This window comes from Grammomys surdaster, unplaced genomic scaffold, assembly GCF_004785775.1.
Source record: "Grammomys surdaster isolate TR1022 unplaced genomic scaffold, NIH_TR_1.0 126391, whole genome shotgun sequence".
Taxonomy (NCBI): domain Eukaryota; kingdom Metazoa; phylum Chordata; class Mammalia; order Rodentia; family Muridae; genus Grammomys; species Grammomys surdaster.
The window spans coordinates 18,995,669-19,014,527 of NW_021621185.1; the positions used below are offsets into that span (position 1 = coordinate 18,995,669).

General features: G+C 41.3%; 2 protein-coding genes across 3 annotated transcripts in view; both read right to left on the reverse strand.

Moving 5' to 3' along the window:
- Ankdd1b (ankyrin repeat and death domain containing 1B) overlaps positions 1-9,746 on the reverse strand; it is a 55,762-nt gene extending 46,016 nt beyond the window's left edge. Inside the window, exons 1-3 of one of the 2 annotated variants that reach the window (XM_028760173.1) lie at positions 9,473-9,746; positions 4,726-4,829; positions 1,398-1,496 (exon numbers count right to left, since the gene is read on the reverse strand). In XM_028760173.1, the coding sequence (XP_028616006.1) occupies positions 1,398-1,496; positions 4,726-4,829; positions 9,473-9,644 (375 nt within the window). In that variant the 5' untranslated portion in view covers positions 9,645-9,746. The remainder of the gene's footprint in view (positions 1-1,397; positions 1,497-4,725; positions 4,830-9,472) is intronic. The other variant, XM_028760174.1, reaches the window with a different exon arrangement.
- Positions 9,747-17,981: 8,235 nt separating this feature from the next.
- Positions 17,982-18,859, reverse strand: part of Polk (DNA polymerase kappa) — a 61,458-nt gene continuing 60,580 nt past the window's right edge. The window contains exon 15 of the mRNA XM_028760090.1: positions 17,982-18,737. Coding sequence (XP_028615923.1) covers positions 18,653-18,737 — 85 coding nt within the window. The 3' untranslated portion in view covers positions 17,982-18,652. The remainder of the gene's footprint in view (positions 18,738-18,859) is intronic.

Sequence of the window (18,859 nt, forward strand, 5' to 3'; positions counted from 1 at the left end):
AAAATAAGTCTCAAGAAGGTAAAACCGCAGAAATCGGTGGTAGCCGAGGCGGGCCAGCTTTGAATGCAAAGGCTTCTGCTTGTTGTTGGTTCTCTCTCTCTCTCTCTCTCTCTCTCTCTCCCCCTCCCTCCCTCCTTTTCTCTTTCTCTCTCTCTCTCTCTCTCTCTCTCTCTCTCTCTCTCTCTCTTTCTCTGTGTGGTGTATCTCATTCTCTCTTTGTGTCTTTGTGTCTCTGTTCATCTGATGCTGGAGACTGCTTCGGGTCCTTATGCATTCTAATCATACTACTTCTGAGCTGTACTTCAGAATGTACTCCACACATGGCCCTGTGCTCTACATTTTAAAGGTAGTGGTTGTTATGAAATGCAATGAAGTATCTGGCAGGCCCATGACAAACTTCTACCTTAATTTCCACAGCCATGACGAGGATGTGGAGGGCTAGTAAAGTCAGCTACTTGGATGCCTGACATCACAAGTTCAAGGCTTGCCTGGATTACACAATGAGTTCAAGACCAGTCTGAGCAACTTAATGAGGCCTTGCCTCATTGTTTATTTTGTTTCGTTTTAAGGTTGGGAGAGCTCAGCAATGGCAGGCTTACCATTGAACAATCAGTAGCCACACCCCTCCCCAGTAATTCATGGCTGTTATACGATTAGTTACACTCAGAAAGTAAGAGTGCAGTCAGTGGTAATTTTTCATTCTGGGTTGTTACATAACAATCTACTTGCTATGACAATAAACTAGAGAGATCTGGCCTCATTAGCGACACAAAGAAAGATTCCTGGAATTGTTAAATCTATACTTTGTCTATGATTGCCGGCAAAGCCAGTAGGATGACTAACTGGTGTAAACTGATGCCTCTTATCTCACAAATATTTACTCCCATGGAACCATAAAAGTTAACTTTGAGGGACGTGACCTTTAATTGCTCCATATTTGAGTCTCCTTATCTATAAATTGGATAGTCTACCATCCTATTTTTTCATAGGATTAGAAGGGAGACGGCGTAAAATACCCCAACTGGTACCCGTGCCTGGCTCAGAACAAGGTTTTGATGCTTTTCATTTAGATTCAGAGTCGACGGCAAATTCATGGTATAAGGGTCGTGGAACTGACTAGCTTCCATCTTTCACAAATCCAACCATAATGTGGGCAATCATACTACTTTCTTAATGAAAGTTAGTGCCATAAGATCAATACGGGAAAAGAAGTAAAAAACCACGTCTGAAAGGTCATGAGTGAACAATTAGTTACTGAGTGTTAAGAAGAGCACATAGCGCATAGCTTCTCTGGAGACCTTTCCAACAGTGCACACGCCGATGGAAGTGTGCCCACGAGGCGGAGACATGTGCAGTGATGAATCCTCCGTTTCAGTCTACCCACTGAAGATGCTTACCTTGTCAGCAACATCCACCCTGGCTTTGTGACTCAGTAAGAAATCCACTGCAGATAAATTATTCCTCCCCACGGCAAAGTGCAGGGCTGTGCGGTTCATCTGAGGAAACATAGTTTGTTTGGTTATCTGAGGATCACTCAACCCCCTTTACCATTCCTGCATCCTCTAGTTGTTTTCTATTCTTTTTCTTTATGAGACAGAGTCTCACACTGTAGCCCAGAGTTTATTTCATCATGTCAGATCTGGGCTATAAGCTTCCCCATAAACTTTATTTGTATAAGGATGTAACAGTATCACTTACATTTAAAAAATATGTATCATCACAGATTTTTAAGGGGCCTTGCAACTAACCATGAAAATAAATTGCTATGAACAAGATTAAATGTCTGTCATTAGAAAAACCATTACACAGTAGCTCAGTGGTAGAGCATTTGCCTAGCATGTGTGAGGCCTGGGCTTGATCTCCAGGCTAAAATCTAGGACCAAATCCAGGCCCATAACCCTGATGGTGGGCTTTCCAGACCACCCACAGACTTTGTACAGATGTAGTAAAGACCCTGTGCACTTCCTTTTGTAGAATTAAGGAAAGATAGAGTGAGTCAGAGAGGGAAGGGCTGACATACAAGGATGTTCTCTGGCTTCCATATACATGCTCACCCATTTGAACACCTACTCACACACAGATGTGAATACATTGTCATGAACACACACACACACACACACACTCGTCTGGGGAAATAGATCAGTGATAGGTTGCCTAGCATGTGTGAAGCTGTAGGTTAAAAACCAGCATTACAACTACTTTGTGTAGAAAATTTTAAACTGTTTTAAACGTGTACCAGAGAGTGCATATCCTGCTCGTTAGAAAAATGGCTACTGGGGCTGGAGAGATGGCTCAGTGGTTAAGAGCGCTGACTGCACTTCCAGAGGTCCTGAGTTCAAATCCCAGCAACCACATGGTGGCTCACAACCATCTGTAATGAGATCTGATGCCCTCTTCTGGTGTGTCTGAAGACAGCTACAGTGTATTCATACGTAATAAATAAATAAAAAAAAAAAAAAAAAAAAGAAAAAAAAATAAAAAAAAAAAAAAAAAGAAAAATGGCTACTGTTTTACTTACTCAAAAACGAATCTCCATACTCATAATAAATAAATATTTGAAAGATAAATATCGGCCGGGCGGTGGTGGCGCATGCCTTTAATCCCAGCACTTGGGAGGCAGAGGCAGGCAGATTTCTGAGTTCGAGGCCAGCCTGGTCTACAGAGTGAGTTCCAGGACAGGCAGGGCTATACAGAGAAACCCTGTCTCGAAAAAAAAAAAAAGAAAGAAAGAAAGAAAAAAGAACAACAAAAACAACGAAAAACCAAAAAAAAACAAAAAACAAAAAAAATAAGAAAGATAAGTATCTGCAATTTAGCAAATAACTATTTTCAAGGGGTGTTTTGTTTGTTTTTACATGCCAGCGTCTTTTCTTTAGTTTTCTTTTCATTTTTAGAGCTCTGGCTGGCCTGGAACTCACTATGTAGACCAGGTTAGCCTCAAGCTCAAGAGATCCCTCTGCCTCTGTCTCTGTGCATGTTCACAGAAGCCAGGAGAGGGTGTTTAATCTCCTGGAACTGGAGTTACAGACGGTTGTGAGTTGATACGTAGGTTCTAGGAATCTAACCAAGCTCCTCTGCAAAAGCAGCCAGTGGTCTTAACAGCCGAGCCCATCTCTCCAGCCCCAACCAGCTCTTATCTTTTCTTTCCTCCCCTTCTTCTCTATATTTTTGATCCTAGAATTGTTATGCTATAATTTTTTCTGGATATATATGTAGTTATAAGTTACATAGTTATATATATATATATACAGTTATATATAATATAAAATATATTATATAGACTATTTTATATAGACTATGTTATATAGACTATATTAGTAGAATTAGGAATAATATATATTGTATATGTCATATATGTCAAAATGCACATAAATATGAATTACATGTATGGACATATAAATTCCAATAAGTGCACACATGAGCACATACTCCAGCACATGTACTCATGTTTCCCCACACAACTGCTAAAGATCATTCTGTTGCGTGTGTTGCACGACTTAGACTATGCAGTTTGTTGTCATGACCTTCCAGTCTGGGACAGATAGGTACAGATTTTGTAACATACGAGTTTAGGGATTTTTGTGACATCTATTTAGGGAGCCCTGTACTTACACTTACTCATGTGGAGGCTAGAAGTCAACCCAGGCGTTGTTTCTCAGTAGTCGTCTACTTTGATTTTTGAAGCATTTTTCAGTGGGACCTGAGGCTTGCCAATCAGGATAGACTGGCTAGCCAGAGAGCTTCAGTCTCTACCTCCTCAGCATGGGGGTTGGCTATGAACTTGTGCCACCAAGCCTGGCTTTTTCTCTTTGTGCTAGCTCATGTCTCCATGCTGTGTGACCAACACTTTACTGACAGAGCTATTTCCTGCGACTTGGGGAGATCTTTTTAAAGCTCAAATCAGAAATGTATAATTTGTTGCTGTTATAATGTTTTCATTTTTTCAGCTCTTATGAAAATCATATAACCCTGGGCAATGTTGTGAAAGCTCTCCCAGTGCCCTGGAAAGGGCGTGGAGAGGCAGGGACCCTGAGGCTTGTGTTTTATTTAGCATTAAATCCACCTTTGCCTTTGTGACCTCAGAGCACTCTACAGTTCATCCTAAGCAAGTGTCTACCTCCCAGCCCGTTCATGATGATTAACTGTGCCTTGAAGGAACTCCCCACCAAGACAAGCAACTGGATTCCACTTTTCTGGCAGAGGATTTCTCCCCCAGAGCCTAGGTACTTGAAGAACAAAAGCCAGAGTTCACTACCCAAACATGTGGATGCTTTCCATTTCAAAAAGCAGTAAGATGAAAATCCACATACTTCTTTGGATTTTAAATCCTGAAAACCCTAACCATGTTGGGTATCACAGAGAGGAAAAAAAAAAAAAAAAGCCCAGATGTTACAGCAAAGCATAGCCTGACTTTCCAGAATGGGCAAGACTGCTGAACTGATTCACAGGATATAATCTAGGACCAAGTCTACGGCTGACATCCCAGTGGTGGACTTGCCTGCCTACCCACAGACTTGGCAAGGATACACATAAGACCCTGCACACTTCCTTCTCCTAGAGAAAACGCTGGGAGCCTGCTCTGCTGCCTCATTCCACTTTTCTCTTGAACGCCCTCAGTAGACCCTCACACCTCAGCCAGCCTTGTCCCTATGATTTCAGTTGACCTTCGGACTCCCAAGCCATCACGTGGAGGAGTCACTTGTCAAACTTGTGACTTCTACTCACATTGTTCACAGCATTAATGTTCACCTTCTTTTCAAACAGCTTCTCCATGAGATCCAAATTATTGCTTTTAGCAGCATTCTGAAAGCTTTTCTCGATTGGCAGCACTGGAAGAAAGACAGCGAGCATGACCCTGGGTTGTGAAGGAGGCCGCAGTTGTCTGTCACATTTCACGTGACAGCTTTGCACTCTGAACAGTTGGAATGGCAACCCTGAGACTTTCCTGCTGTGCCGCTGAGGACTGTGTATTTCCGTGACTCTTTTACTAAGCCAGTATACTGCATTCCACCATCTCTTCACATGGCGAGTGTTTTCACACCCTCAAAATGTCCCTGGTCTCAAACAAAGCACTGCTCAAGAAGAGTTTCCCACCCCACCCCTCACCCCACAGTTTGCTGTCAGCATAGCAGGTCAGAGGGCTGCAGCAGCATGGCCTCCCAGGGGATGAGATGAGACTGAAAGGAACATGAATCTTACAAAGACAAAACATCTATCTACAAAACTCAGATTCAGTGCCAGACCTGTGGGAACAAAACCTTGACATGAGCTCACTGTCAAGTCCTAGATAAAGGACAAGAGGAATGAACAGGTTTTATTTTCATTTATAGGAAAGGACATAAAATTGGATTCACATCTACTGTGAACATGACATCACACACATTCTCTCTCTCTCTCTCTCTCTCTCTCTCTCTCTCTCTCACACACACACACACACACACACACACACACACACAAACATAGTAGACTTTATTAACTAACTAGTATAGACAGGCTTCAAGGGAGGTAGAGGGTTCTCAAGAAACAATCCCAGGCATGGGGAAATGAAATCAAAATTGAAGTTAAGAATTAACAGCAGACATTTAACAAAATATTTTGAACTGAATGAAAAGGAAAAGAGCCGGACTGGAAAGATTGCTCAGCAGTGATGGGCACTGATTGTTCCTGTAGAGGACCTGGGTTTGGTTCCTCTTAGGAGAAGAGAAGGGACTCCACAAAGCTGTCCTCTTAGCTCTACATGCACACTGTAGCATACATGTGCCACCATCACATCACCTTCAATACACACACACACACACACACACACACACACACACGTGCACACACCATACACATGCGCACATACACCTGCACACACACATACCTACACACTAAATACACTTATAAAAGAAATGAAAACAAAAAACAAACAACTGTCTTCCCCCTCCCCCCCCCCAAAAAAAACCACCTCCCTTGGTTAACTGCAAATAGAAGAGAATTTCCTCATTTTGAAAGGCCAGCCACAAAATCTGACAACCAACATCATACTTAGTTTTTAAAATCTGGACTTCTTTTGTTCCTAAGATTAAGAATAAAAAGGGATTTTCACTCTTATCTCTTCATTTGCATGTTATGCTGAAAGTTACAGTTGGTACAGTAAGTGAAGAGACAGGCAGATAGAAAGGACAACTTGTCTGGTCTGCCCTCAGACCACTTGGTTATTAACATATAAAATCTCAAGCAACGTACATTGCAGCTCTAGAACCAGCAACTAGGTTTAGCAAGTTTTCTGAATACAAGATCAGCACATAACTATCATTCATATTTCTGCATATTGGCAAATGAAAACTAAAATTTCCAAAGCACTATTTACAACTGATTAGAAACCAAAATACTTACATATAAAGGCAACAAAACATATACAGTTTCTCTATACCAAAACAATATTGGGGTGGAGAGCTGACTCAGAGGTTAAGAACACTTGCTTCTCTTGCAGAGGACCTAGGTTCAAATCCCAGCATTTATATGGCAGCTTGCAACCATCTATAACTCCAACCCCAGTGGACCCCAAGTCCTTTTCTGATCTTCATGCACATGAGGCATAAACAATGCTGCACATACATACATTCAGGCAAAACACTCAACTGCATAAAATAATAAATCAAATCTTTAAAAAAGAAAAAAAAAAAGAAGAAGAGGTTGTCAAAGACCTCAAAGACTAAATCATGGGAAGATATAGTAAGTCCCTGGGTTGGAAAAGTGAAGATTATAAGCTGTTGACTGTCCCAAAATGTGTCTATTGGTTTAATGTAATTTCAATAAAATGTCACACAAACATATTTGTAGCGTGTAGTTCCTACTACCCTGCTTTAAGCTCTGGGCAGACCACACTACTAGCCCTGCCTAGGTTCCCTTGGATCCGCAGATAAAAGACACACACAGACATTAACTTATTTTTATAGGTTTTAGCTCCATGGGTAGACTCTTCTAAGCCTCTCTCTGCTGTCCTGTTCTCTTCACTCCCAGCTCAGCACCTCTGACTCCATTCTCAGCTCAGTTGCTCAGTTACCTTTAGTTTCAGCTCAACACCTAAATCTGCCCTTAGTTGCCTTTCTAACCTCCTGCCTGCTACCCTAGGCCCAGTCAGTGGCCAATGGCCACTCCACCCTAGATCTCACATGGCTGGTGGCTGGTGGTCCCTCCGAAGTGTGGCAAAACCTTTTTTCCTCTCCTGTGCCTGCTAGCCTGCCTGCAGGAATCTGGAAGTCTCAACTATTCCGCCCAACTCATTGGCCACTAGCATCTTTATTGACCAATCAAGAACCAATTGGGGAATAGGACCTTTAGTGTTCTCCTGCAGATTTCCAATCAAAGCATCATAACTAACCCCCAACACATATTGTGCTATTAACAAGTTCATTAAAAATATATAAAAGCAAAGACAATTCTGAGAGACCAAATCAATTTTGTTGGAAGAGCCACATTACTTAATTTTAGTGTATAGTAACTGTACAGTAATGTGCAAGAATTGCATAAGTAGGGTGTTTAACATATAGAGGGACATACACACCAACAGAATAAAATATACAGCCTAAAAAAAACCACACACACACAGTATCAGTTATTTTTTTTACAAATGTTTGTAAGTTTTGACAACAGAGAGTGGATAATCATTTCAACAAATGGCATTTAAATATTTGGGCACTATATTGAAACCTGATATAAACTTTATATCTTACACATATATATCTTATATGTAACTTTATATATTGAATGGACTGACTATGTAAATGAAAAGCACACAACTATAACTTTTAGAAGAAAATACATGAGAAAAATTTCATAGTCTGTGGTTCAAAAAGATTTTTAACACGTGCAACAATAGTACGGCTGCAAATGAAAAAAAAAAGTTCATAAACTGAATTTCGTCAAAACGTAAAGCTTGCACTCTTATGGGAAGTACCATCAAGGACCAAGACGTGCTGCAGAGCAGGTTGTTATGGTTGTGAATAGTATTTCTGACAAATGAAATACACCCAGAGTATTTAGCTCTCAATGTTCAACAGCCCAATTTAGATACAGAGGAAAGACTTCAAGAGAACAAGAGAAGCCAAGGTGATAAAATATGTTACCACGAACATGAGGCAAACACAAATTAAGGCCGCCAGTGCCATACCAATGCACATTGATTTATTTAAATATCTGAAATCGAGAAAAAGGCAATACTAAGTTTGTTTCTTAAAAGCTTCTTTCTTGGGGGAATTGAGCTTGTTCTAGCTACTGTTCAGTATTTGCAAAAATGCCCGAGACAACCGACACAGAATGAGAAAAGGGTTACTTTGGCTCAGACTTTCAGAGATCTCATTCCATGCCCACTTAGCCGGGTTTCGGGGGTGGGTGGGGGAGGGGTGGCAGTGGCAGCACAAGAGAGCACAGTGGATATATGTGGAGAAGCTACTAGAAAGGAAATGGATCAGTCATGAAATCTTCTGTGTGATTGTTCCTCAGTAATATGAAAACTTCCTTCCACTAATCCCACCCACTAAAGACTCACTAGTTTCAGCTAGTGCAGAGTTTTCAACTCTTAGGAGACATTCATCATCCAAAGTCTAATCCTCCCCAATCTCAGTAGCTCTCAGCTTCATGCACCGTTATCCTCAGTGGCTGGGCATCCTCCTCATTTTAAACATAGGGACTTCATGTCTGCATCTGCCTAGCTCTTGCTTGCGGTGGTTTCTACTTGAACCTCCGATGGCTGGTTGTTTCCTCTCATTTGAGTACCTTCCCAAACAGGCTCTGTATATATCCTGACCTAACGTCCTCCTGTGCCCAGGTACCTCTGTAACTTTCTTGTTTAAGATCCATCAGCCTCCTCCACAAGAAAAATCGAGTTCCACAGACACAGGAGATGCCTTATCCTCTGCATTCCTATACCTGAAACAAATCTTGCAAATATACTAAGGAAACGATATACAGTTGCCAAGGCTGGGGCTTCAGGAAAGAGCTCATCTACCGTGAGCCCATGGTGTGCCGTTAAAAGACATGTGTCCTTTGATTTCAACTCCTGAAGACTTCCTCAGTGTAGCCTCGGTTTATGCTATTATTCCCAAGGCATAGCTGATCTATTCCCCATGCTTTAGAAACTTAAGCACAAACAAAGTGACTTAAAGTCCCACAAATAAATCTGAGCACAAATCGTGATTTAAGTCAAAGGCATAAAGAATTCTTTTCTTATTTGAACAAGGGCTTACTCATTTCTTTAAACAGTCTCCTCCTTAGCTTGGAAAGTGACCCTCCTATTCACAGTATAGGGTGTGGATCAACACTCAGTGGGGTGATCGTCAAAATTGAAAACCTGCCAGCAAGGGGGGCAGTGTTGGAGGACATCCCGAGTGTTACTAGTCACCTGTATCCTTCCAGGCCGTAGTGAGTACTCCTCTAGTTTCTCTGCCTGAGCCCACCCTCTGCCCATCGACCTTGTCCCAGGACTCACAGCCTTCATGTCCTGCAGCTGCTGCCTCTGGGTCCTGCACCTCGGGCTTCGGCATCCTGGCCAGGCTCCTCCAGGACCTGGTGGCTGCATCCCTCAGGTTGGCCTTCAGGTCCCTGGCCGCCTGGAGCAATGGAGCCCTCGCTCCGTGGCCCTGGCCACTCTCAGGGTTCATGGTCACCCTTGCTGTGGAATCCCCACTAAGGCGCAGAGCTGGACTGCAAATGCACCCTGCAGAAGCACAGAACTGAGTCTGCTCTCTTTGGAGCCCGTGGCTAGGCACAGGCCCTTGGTTCTCCAGCCCTTCCCTGGCTTGGGCTGGTCTGCGGTGTCCACCTTTAGGTGTGGCATGCCAGGTACTAGGGGTTGGCTCTACACAAAGGAAACATTTCTAGAAATCTACAAGCCCTCTGAAACGCTCAGCCCATGCTCTATCAGTTCTTTGTACAATTTAAAAATGCCTGGGTTTGATTTATAGTCAGTACTCATTACTGGAAATTCAATATTAAATACTTCCTAGCTGGGATTCCAGACTTTCCTCCTTGGAAAAAAAAACCCTAAATTTCTCATTTGATAATCATGAAATAATCAGCTTTCTTGGTTGGTCTGTTAGAAACTAAAATAATACAAAAACAAGTCCAAAAAATCCTGAATCTTCAAATAAACTTCAAATAAAAGAGGTAATATGACTTTAATTTTCTATTGTGAATTGATGAGGTGTTTCATTTTAATATAAATTATATTTATATTAGGGCTGGGAAGATGGCTCAGTGATTAAGAGCACTTACACTCCAGCTTCTGACCTCCATGGTACACACATACATGTTAACAATGATATCGGTGTACTTTTTTTTTTGTTTTTTTGTTTTTCGAGACAGGGTTTCTCTGTGTAGCCCTGGCTGTCCTGGAACTCACTCTGTAGACCAGGCTGGCCTCAAACTCAGAAATCCGCCTGCCTCTGCCTCCCAAGTGCTGGGATTAAAGGCGTGCGCCACCACCGCTCGGCGCTATCGATGTACTTTTAAGCTTGCTTTGCTTTCTAATTACTGTGCACCAAATTTTAAGTATTAAATTCAAATCAATGTTTCTCAGTTTATCAAGGAAAAAACCAAACATGACGAATGTCTCAAGCAGTGCATCATTTAGAACTTTAAAAATAACAAAAACAAAAACAAATAGGCCTAATTTTTATAGTAGGGTATTATGATCAAAACAATAGCAAGTATACTGTAACGAATACTGGTAGACATATAAGGCAGGGCTACCATGCAAAGTATAATATGTGAGTGGAAAATGGGACTCAAAATGATATAAATAAAATTCCAAACACCAAATGAAAATGTACAGTGAAAAAGTGCCAGCATCTTAACAGTGGAAATCAGACCAACTCCACAGAACTCTGAGCCGTGTTATCCTAACAAGTCACAGCACACAAATTGCTTCCAAACTCCCAGTTGAGCATTCTCATTGTTAGAGCTCTCGACAAGATAAGAAGCGTTGTGATTTTTATGCTCTGCACGAGTGATTCTCAGCCTTCCTAATGCTGTGACCCCTTAACACAGTTGTTCATGTCGTGGTGACTCCTAACCAGAAAATTACTTCTTTGGTACTTCATAACTATAATTGTGCTACTGTTATGAATCATAATATAAATACCTGATATGCGGCCCACAGGTGGAGAACTACAGTCTGTAGGTTGAGAACTACAGAAATGTAGTGAGGCTAGGCCTGCTCTAACAAAAGACTGAAGGCCCGACCCGATCTAGAGCTCGGACAAGAGGGAAGCTATAAAGCATTCAATGTGATTTTTTTTTTCAAATTGCAAATGAATTATCTCAGTGTTCTTTTTTTTTTTAAGACTTATTTATTTATTATATATGACTACACTGTAGCTGTCTTCAGACACACCAGAAGAGGGCATCAGATCTCATTACAGATGGTTGTGAGCCACCATGTGGTTGCTGGGATTTGAACTCAGGACCTCTGGAAGTGCAGTCAGTGCTCTTAACCACTGAGCCATCTCTCCAGCCCTATCTCAGCGTCCTGATGTGCCAGACACCTTGCAGGGAGTGGGGAGTGTATGGGGTGGGGCTCTTCCCCTTCCTGTTGCTCCTTTGATACCTCCTGCTGCAGGGCATTCAGTTTCCAGCTCTCTCCACAGAACCCTCTCTTCCCTATCCCCATGGACTGACTGTCACTTCCTTAGAGGAACCCGCTCTGAACACTCTATTTGACAATATTATTGAAAACTCTCCTCTGTCCTCTTTACTTTCTCATGTTATTCTTCCCTGTTTGGTGCTTGTCCGGATATAACAAGTACTGTTTAGAATGTATCTAACATTAAACATTCCAAAGACAGGAGGTCCCTCAGGTTCCCCCTGCTGTACCTCCAGTCCTTACAATAGTACCAGGGTTACGACCTGTTTCTCAAATAAATGTGGAACACAGTCCAGCCAGAGAACAGTGGTCAGTGTTCAGTTCAGAAATCTTAATTTCTCTCCTAACAGGTTGACCAGGCAGCTACATGTATCTAAGAACGGCTATGAATAAAAGTGTCCTAGCCTCCAATCACAAAATACTTAAAATGTTATGAGATTTAAAACAATTTTGATTACCTCCACCCCCTATTGTCAAGTACGTGGTACGTGCGTGTGCGCACGTGTATGTTTGTGTGTGTGTGTGTGTATGCGCACATACGTTTTCCTCATGCACATGCACGCAGAGGCTGAAGTTGATGCCAGACATCATCCTGAATTGTGTTCCCTCCTTATTCATTGAGGCAGGGTCCCTCAACCCTGGGCTCACAGGACATGGTTAGTCTTGCTAGTCAGAGCTCCTGTATCTGACCTTCTGAGGCTGGAATTATAGGCAGGACACCAGGCCTCCCTAGCCCTGAAGTTCTGAGGACCCAACTCTGATCCTTGCACTGTCCTGGCAAACACTTTGACCAGTAGCACATCTTCTCAGCCCCGTCTGCATGATTCTTTTTTTTTTTTAATTTTTTTTATTGGATATTTTATTTACATTTCAGATGTTATCCCCTTACCCTATCCCCCCCCAGGGACCCCCCCCATCCCATCTCCCCTCCTCCTGCTTCTATGAGGATGTTCCCCCCCCCACTTCCCCACCCTTGAATTTCCCCACACACAGTGTCCAGCCTTCATGGGACCAAGGATCTCCTCTCTCACCTATAACCTGACAGGACATCCTCCCTTACATATACAGCTGTAGTCATGGGTCCCTCCCTATGTGCTCCCAGGCTGGTGGTTTAGACCCTGGGGGCTCTGGTTGGTTGGTATTGTTGCTCTCCTCATGGGGCCACAAACTCTTTCAGCTCCTTCATTCTTCTCTCTTAACTCCTCCATTGGGAACCCCTTGATCAGATCAATAGTTAGCTGTGAGCATCCACCTCTGAATATGTCAGACTCTGGCCGACCTCTAAGGACACAGCTATATCAGGCGCCTGTCAGCATGCACTTCCTGGCATCCACATCAGCGTCTACCTTTGGTGACTGCACATGGGATGGATACCCAGGTGGAATGGTCTCCAGAAAGCCCATCCTTCAGTTTCTGTCCCACACTTTGTCTCCATATTTGCTTCCTTGAGTATTTTGTTACTCCTTCTAAGAAGGACCAAAGCACCTACATTTGGTTTTCTTTCTTCATGAACTTCATGTGGTCTGTGAGTTGAATCTTGGCTATTTCAAGCTTTTGGGTTAATATCCACTTATCAGTGAGTGAATACCATGTATGTTCTTTTGTGATTGGGTTACCTCACTTAGGATGATATTTTCTAGTTCCATCCATTTACCTAAGAATTTCTCAAATTCATTGTTTTTAATAGCTGAGTAATACTCCATTGTGTAAATGTGCCACATTTTTTGGTATCCATTCCTCTGTTGAAGGACATCTGGGCTCTTTCCAGCTTCTGGCTATTATAAATAAGGCTGCTATGAACATAGTGGAGCATATGTCCTTGTTATATATTGGAGCATCTTCTGGGTATAAGTCTGCATGATTCTTAAGTGTGTACTTTGAAGTCAGCATTACTATGATGGTTTGTATATGCTCGGCCCAGGGAGTGGCACTATTAGGTGTGGCCCTGTTGGAAGTAGGTGTGACCTTGTTGGAGTAGGTGTGTCACTGTGGGTGTAGGCTTCAAGACCCACATCCTAGCTGCCTGAAGTCAGTATCTGCTAGCAGCCTTCAGATGAAGGTGTAAAACTCTCAGTTCTGCCTGCACCATGCCTGCCTGGATGCTGCCATGCTCCCACCTAGATGATGGACTGAACCTCTGAACCTATAAGCCAGCCCCAATTAAATGTTGTCATTATAAGAGTTGCCTTGGTCATGGTGTCTGTTCACAGCAGTAAAACCCTAACTAAGATAATGACTTTTACCTTGTCAGTATGGAAACCTCTTTTGAAGGTTGCTTCTTACAATCCCATGCTAAATGCTAAATCCCAAAGTACTCTGTGAGAAGGGTCTGGATTTACAAATGACTTCTCATAATCTTCTATTATCACAGAAGGCTGAGGCAAGATGTCTAGCCATAAATTACCAGAACAATGAAAAGGACATACTAAGACATCTTTGCCTTTCATGGAAGAGACCGTTGTACAAGCATGCAATCACTAGGCCTGTTTGCCACAAGTGAATAGGCCAGACTCCCTTGAAATGTTAAGAGTTCAGATTTTTTTTTTTTTGCTTTAAAAAAAAAAGGCAGAAAGAAATGTTACCCTGAGTGATTCTTATCTTTTCTTTATTCAAATACAGTTCTGATGGACATTTATTTTGCAAGAAAACTATGAGGGTTACCTTGGCAGATTCAGGTTGCTCAACTCCTACATTTTGCAAAGAAAGACCTCTCTCTTCAAAAGAACCAGCTTCTGAGTCCTTGGCCTTTAGAAGCCTGATAAGAATGTTTCATGTCCAAAGCACTGGGCCACATTGTATTAGTTTGAAAAGATAGCATATATTATCAACTTGCTTAAGATGAATGCATGACTTTGAAAGACTGAGGCCTTGGACTGGTAGCTCTCTGGAAGGTTTAAGGCTTAGTAGTTGGGATGAAAGAAATGCCTATCACAGACTTCCAGGAAAAACCCTGGGTGGCAAGAGTTGGGCACGGTGTCTTGGCTGGTGGTATTTTGCATGCTGGCATACAGTACTTACGGGAGAGTTGTGTACACCTCACATGCCTCCCCTGGAAGCAGGGACTGTTGACCTCAACCCCATACTGTGCTCTGTATCAAACCTCGGATCCTACGTTTATAGAACCACATCCTACTTCTGAGTTATATCTGGCCTCTTTGCTTATTAATTTTTATCTTTTCACTCTTATCGACTATAACCAGGGTTGTAGCTTTTCTCAGTTCTACTAGTCCTTCTAGCAAATAATCAGAGGGTTGTCTAGGGACTCCCAGCAGTTAGACTCCACTAAATTTCACTTTCTCTCTGAGTTATTAACCACAGAAGGGCCATTTACTTAATAGTCAATACTTTTCTCACTGGGTTATCCAAAGTGTCCATTATCAGCACTACTGTTAATATTTCATTAATTGCTACAAAAAATCTAGCATCTACTTATCTCTTCTTGAGACAGGGTCTCACTAGCCTGGCCTTGAACTCAGAGATCTTCCTGCCTATGCCTCCTGAACGTTGGAATTAAAGTGTGTGCCACCAATCCTGTCTTTATTTACCAATTTCTAAGGGGTTTTGAATTTTGTAGTATATAACAGCATAACTAGTGTGTGGGAGATTAATTTTACATAGTCATTCTTCCTGTTCGCCAATAAGATGATTTCATTTATTCACTTGTACTATTTATCTTCCAATACTGTGACGTTCTCAAATCCTTGAACATTTTTTCCTTCTCAGAGCCCCATGATAAACAGGATTATTTTTATTCTATTTCTTAATTGGTTATCACTGTTTTATAGGAATAGTATTGAGTTTTACAGACAGAACTTTACTGAACTCTGGAAAAATGTAGATTTATTTAAAAAGGAGGCAAGTGAGCTACAAATAAACTTTCTTTAAAAATGTCAGCAAACACACTGACCATAAGAAGTTTCATTTTTACTTGTTTCTAGTTTTTACTCACTTCATCTGTTAAACTGACTAAAGAACACATTGTTTTCCAAAGTGATTATCCTCAAAACAAGGGTTTAAGTCATGTCTAAAACTTAGCAGTATTGTTTCTTCTTGCTAACACAGTAGGGATGTAATAATACTTCTTTGTAGTTTCATTTTGTGTCCAGATGAGTAATATGACTGTTTTCATGGCTCTGGGTTATTCAGGTTTTCTTCTATGTGAAATGCTATTTCAACCCGTTTGTATCACCTTATATAAACTATTTTTCTTCCTGAGTCTTAAGAATCAATTAATATTCCAGATACTAGCCTTCCCCTACCAATACTAGGTATCTGTATCACAAACATGTTCTATGATTTGACTCTTTAAGGTTATGGGTCCTCATTTATCTTCTAAGTTTCATTATGCTTTCTAAAGATGCTTCAAATGCTTTAAACATGGCTATACTAAACAGACAATACAGGACGTGGGAGGAGTCCCGGCAGAGAGAACAAGGGTGGAATATTAGAGAGAGAGGTCAGGAACGTAGAGAAAGCTAGGCATGGAGCAAGCAGAGAGCAAGTTAGCCAGTGTTCCTCTCCAGTGCTACATCCAGGCTTTGCCCGCGACTTCCTGCCCAGTCTTCCTTCAGAGATGAACTGTGACCTGCAAGCGCAGAGGGGCCAGTCTATCAACAACCCAGTGGCAGATGGCCTGTGAAGAGGACGGTTTGTACGGTATGATTCAAAGTTGAGAAGACATGCAAAGGAATTTGAAAGATGTGGCTCTTGCATGGGGACTGGAGAGGTCAGCTTCCTTCCTGGCTTAGGAACGTCTGGTGAGGAAACAGCCACTTCTCTAAGGAGCTCTGTTTTCTCCTACTGCAAAGGGAATGTAAGACTCCAGAGGAGGCATCTACGCCATAGCTCCTGCAACTAAGGCTCAGCTAACACTGTGGGAGACGGGGTGGTAAGACAGTAAGAGCCCGAGGACTGGGGTGTCTGCTCAGATGCTGTCTGCATATGACAAGGAAGTTATACCCACAGAATCTCAGCAATATCGTCACTCAAACAAGACCCCCATAACGACAACACTAGTTAAACATGGTAACATGGAAGGGGGAACTCTCACAAGGCTCCACTCCTAGATGAAGAGCTACAGGTAATTAAGGACTGCTGAGATCGGGTGACCAGTCTTTTCCAGGGACAAGCTTCTCAGTGAGTCATCTGGTTTAGTCAGCCCTAAACACAAATACATATGAGCTACACTAAATGAGCTCAGCAGGTAGTCATATGTGTAACAATGTGTGCATACGCACACACACACACACACACACTCACCACACACTCACATACACACACACTCACACATACACACTCACACATATACACTCACACTCACCTCACACACATATACACACCCTCACATACATAAACACACATACTCACACATATACACACACACACACACACACTCACACACACTCTCATACACATAGACACACACACACACTCACACACATATACATACACACACTCATACACATATACACACACTCACATACACACACACTCACACATACATACACACACATACTCACATACACACATAAATATATATGTAACAATATTTAAAAAGAGGTCACAGATTTGAGAGAAATTGAGAGAACATGGGAGAAGTTGGAAGAGAAAGAGAAAGAGAAAGAGAAGAAAAGTAATGTAGCAGCATGTATCAGAAAATTCTTAATTTAAAAAAAAATTAAATTATTATTAAATATGACATTCAATTAAATGTAGCATCTACATGAAAATAATTTATTATTAATGATGGAAACAACAAAAATAAACTTCAGATGGAAGAAAATAATAAATACAGTAATACCTATTTTTCAATACATTAAATCAGTTTCATTGAATTTAATTTTATAAATAGTTTACACAAGTAAATCACAATCAATAACCAAAGCACCATAGCTTTGGAACTGTTGTGGTGTATAATGTCAGGTAAGGTACTTAGCAAGCTTTTAGCCCATTTTTAAGCAACTAAAGTCTAGCAATTAAATAATTAAATTAGTCAGGTTAAGATTGGGGCATATAAGGTCAGTCCTAAGATCCCTCAAATATTTCTCTGTCTATATTAAATGCATTAAAATATGCAAAGGCAAAACTATAAAAAAAGATTCAATCCTTTTTTCTTTTTTGTTTTTTTGAGGTAGGGTTTCTCTATGGGGTCCTGGCTGTTCTTTCTGGAACTCACTCTGTAGACCAGGCTGTCTTTGAATTCAGAGATCCTCCTGCCTCTGCCTCTCTGTGCTGCTGCAAGTCTTTCTTCCACAACTATTAGCAGAGACGACAGAGAAGTAGCTACGGTAAGTGCAGTGACTCCTCAGGGCTCATCCTTGGAGTTGTCTATTTTCTCCCAAAGAGAGGAATGAAAGCCAAGCAACTACACAACTTATCTTCTTTACTGCAGATTTGTAATCAAATATAATTGATAAGAAATGAAATACTGCCATTTAAAGTACTGAGTTAAAAAAATGATTTTGAGTTACAGACTAAGTATTTCTTTATGTGAACCAAGTGCTTATTCATAAGATAAGTAAGACAAGACAAATAACAACAGTTTGAACAGGTCCTCTGAAGACAGATAATACTGTGCATCACTTTCCTGGAGGGAACTGCCATGCCATGCTCTCTCTGTTAAGATACAGGTACAGTAGCGTCAGTGGCAACATGGGGTCTAAGCACTGAGGAGCTGATGCTGAGGTGGTTGCACACAGCTCAGAGTCCTTGTAAATATTTTATATTTATTATAAAATAACCCATCGCCTTCTGACCTCACTTAAGTTGTCTCTAACACGACTGCTTTCCAACATATGCATATACATTATACATATATGTATATATTGGGAATGAAATTGTCATGGTTATTAAGAAAAATACAAAAGAAATAAGTTAATATTCAGTCTACATTCTTAAAAAGGTCATGTGGGGGAGGTATTATTGCACTTGTCTTCCTTAAAGGGGAATATTAAAATGAGGAAGATTAAATACATTGATTATGAAAATAATAATTTCAATGAAAAACGTTGATAAAATGTTCAAAGTTCATTTAAAAAATCCATCAAGGGTGTGTCTGGGATCTCGAGGTTTTGTTTTCTTTGATGCTGAGCCCTTCGTCTTCAGTCCTGGCCTGGAATGAGAAAGAACACATAATTTCTATGTAGAAGGAAATATTTGAAAAGAATTCTGCAAAAACAGCTTTTAAAATGTTACTTGGTTAGTTTAGGAAAGCAGAGTTGAGCCCCAAAAGCT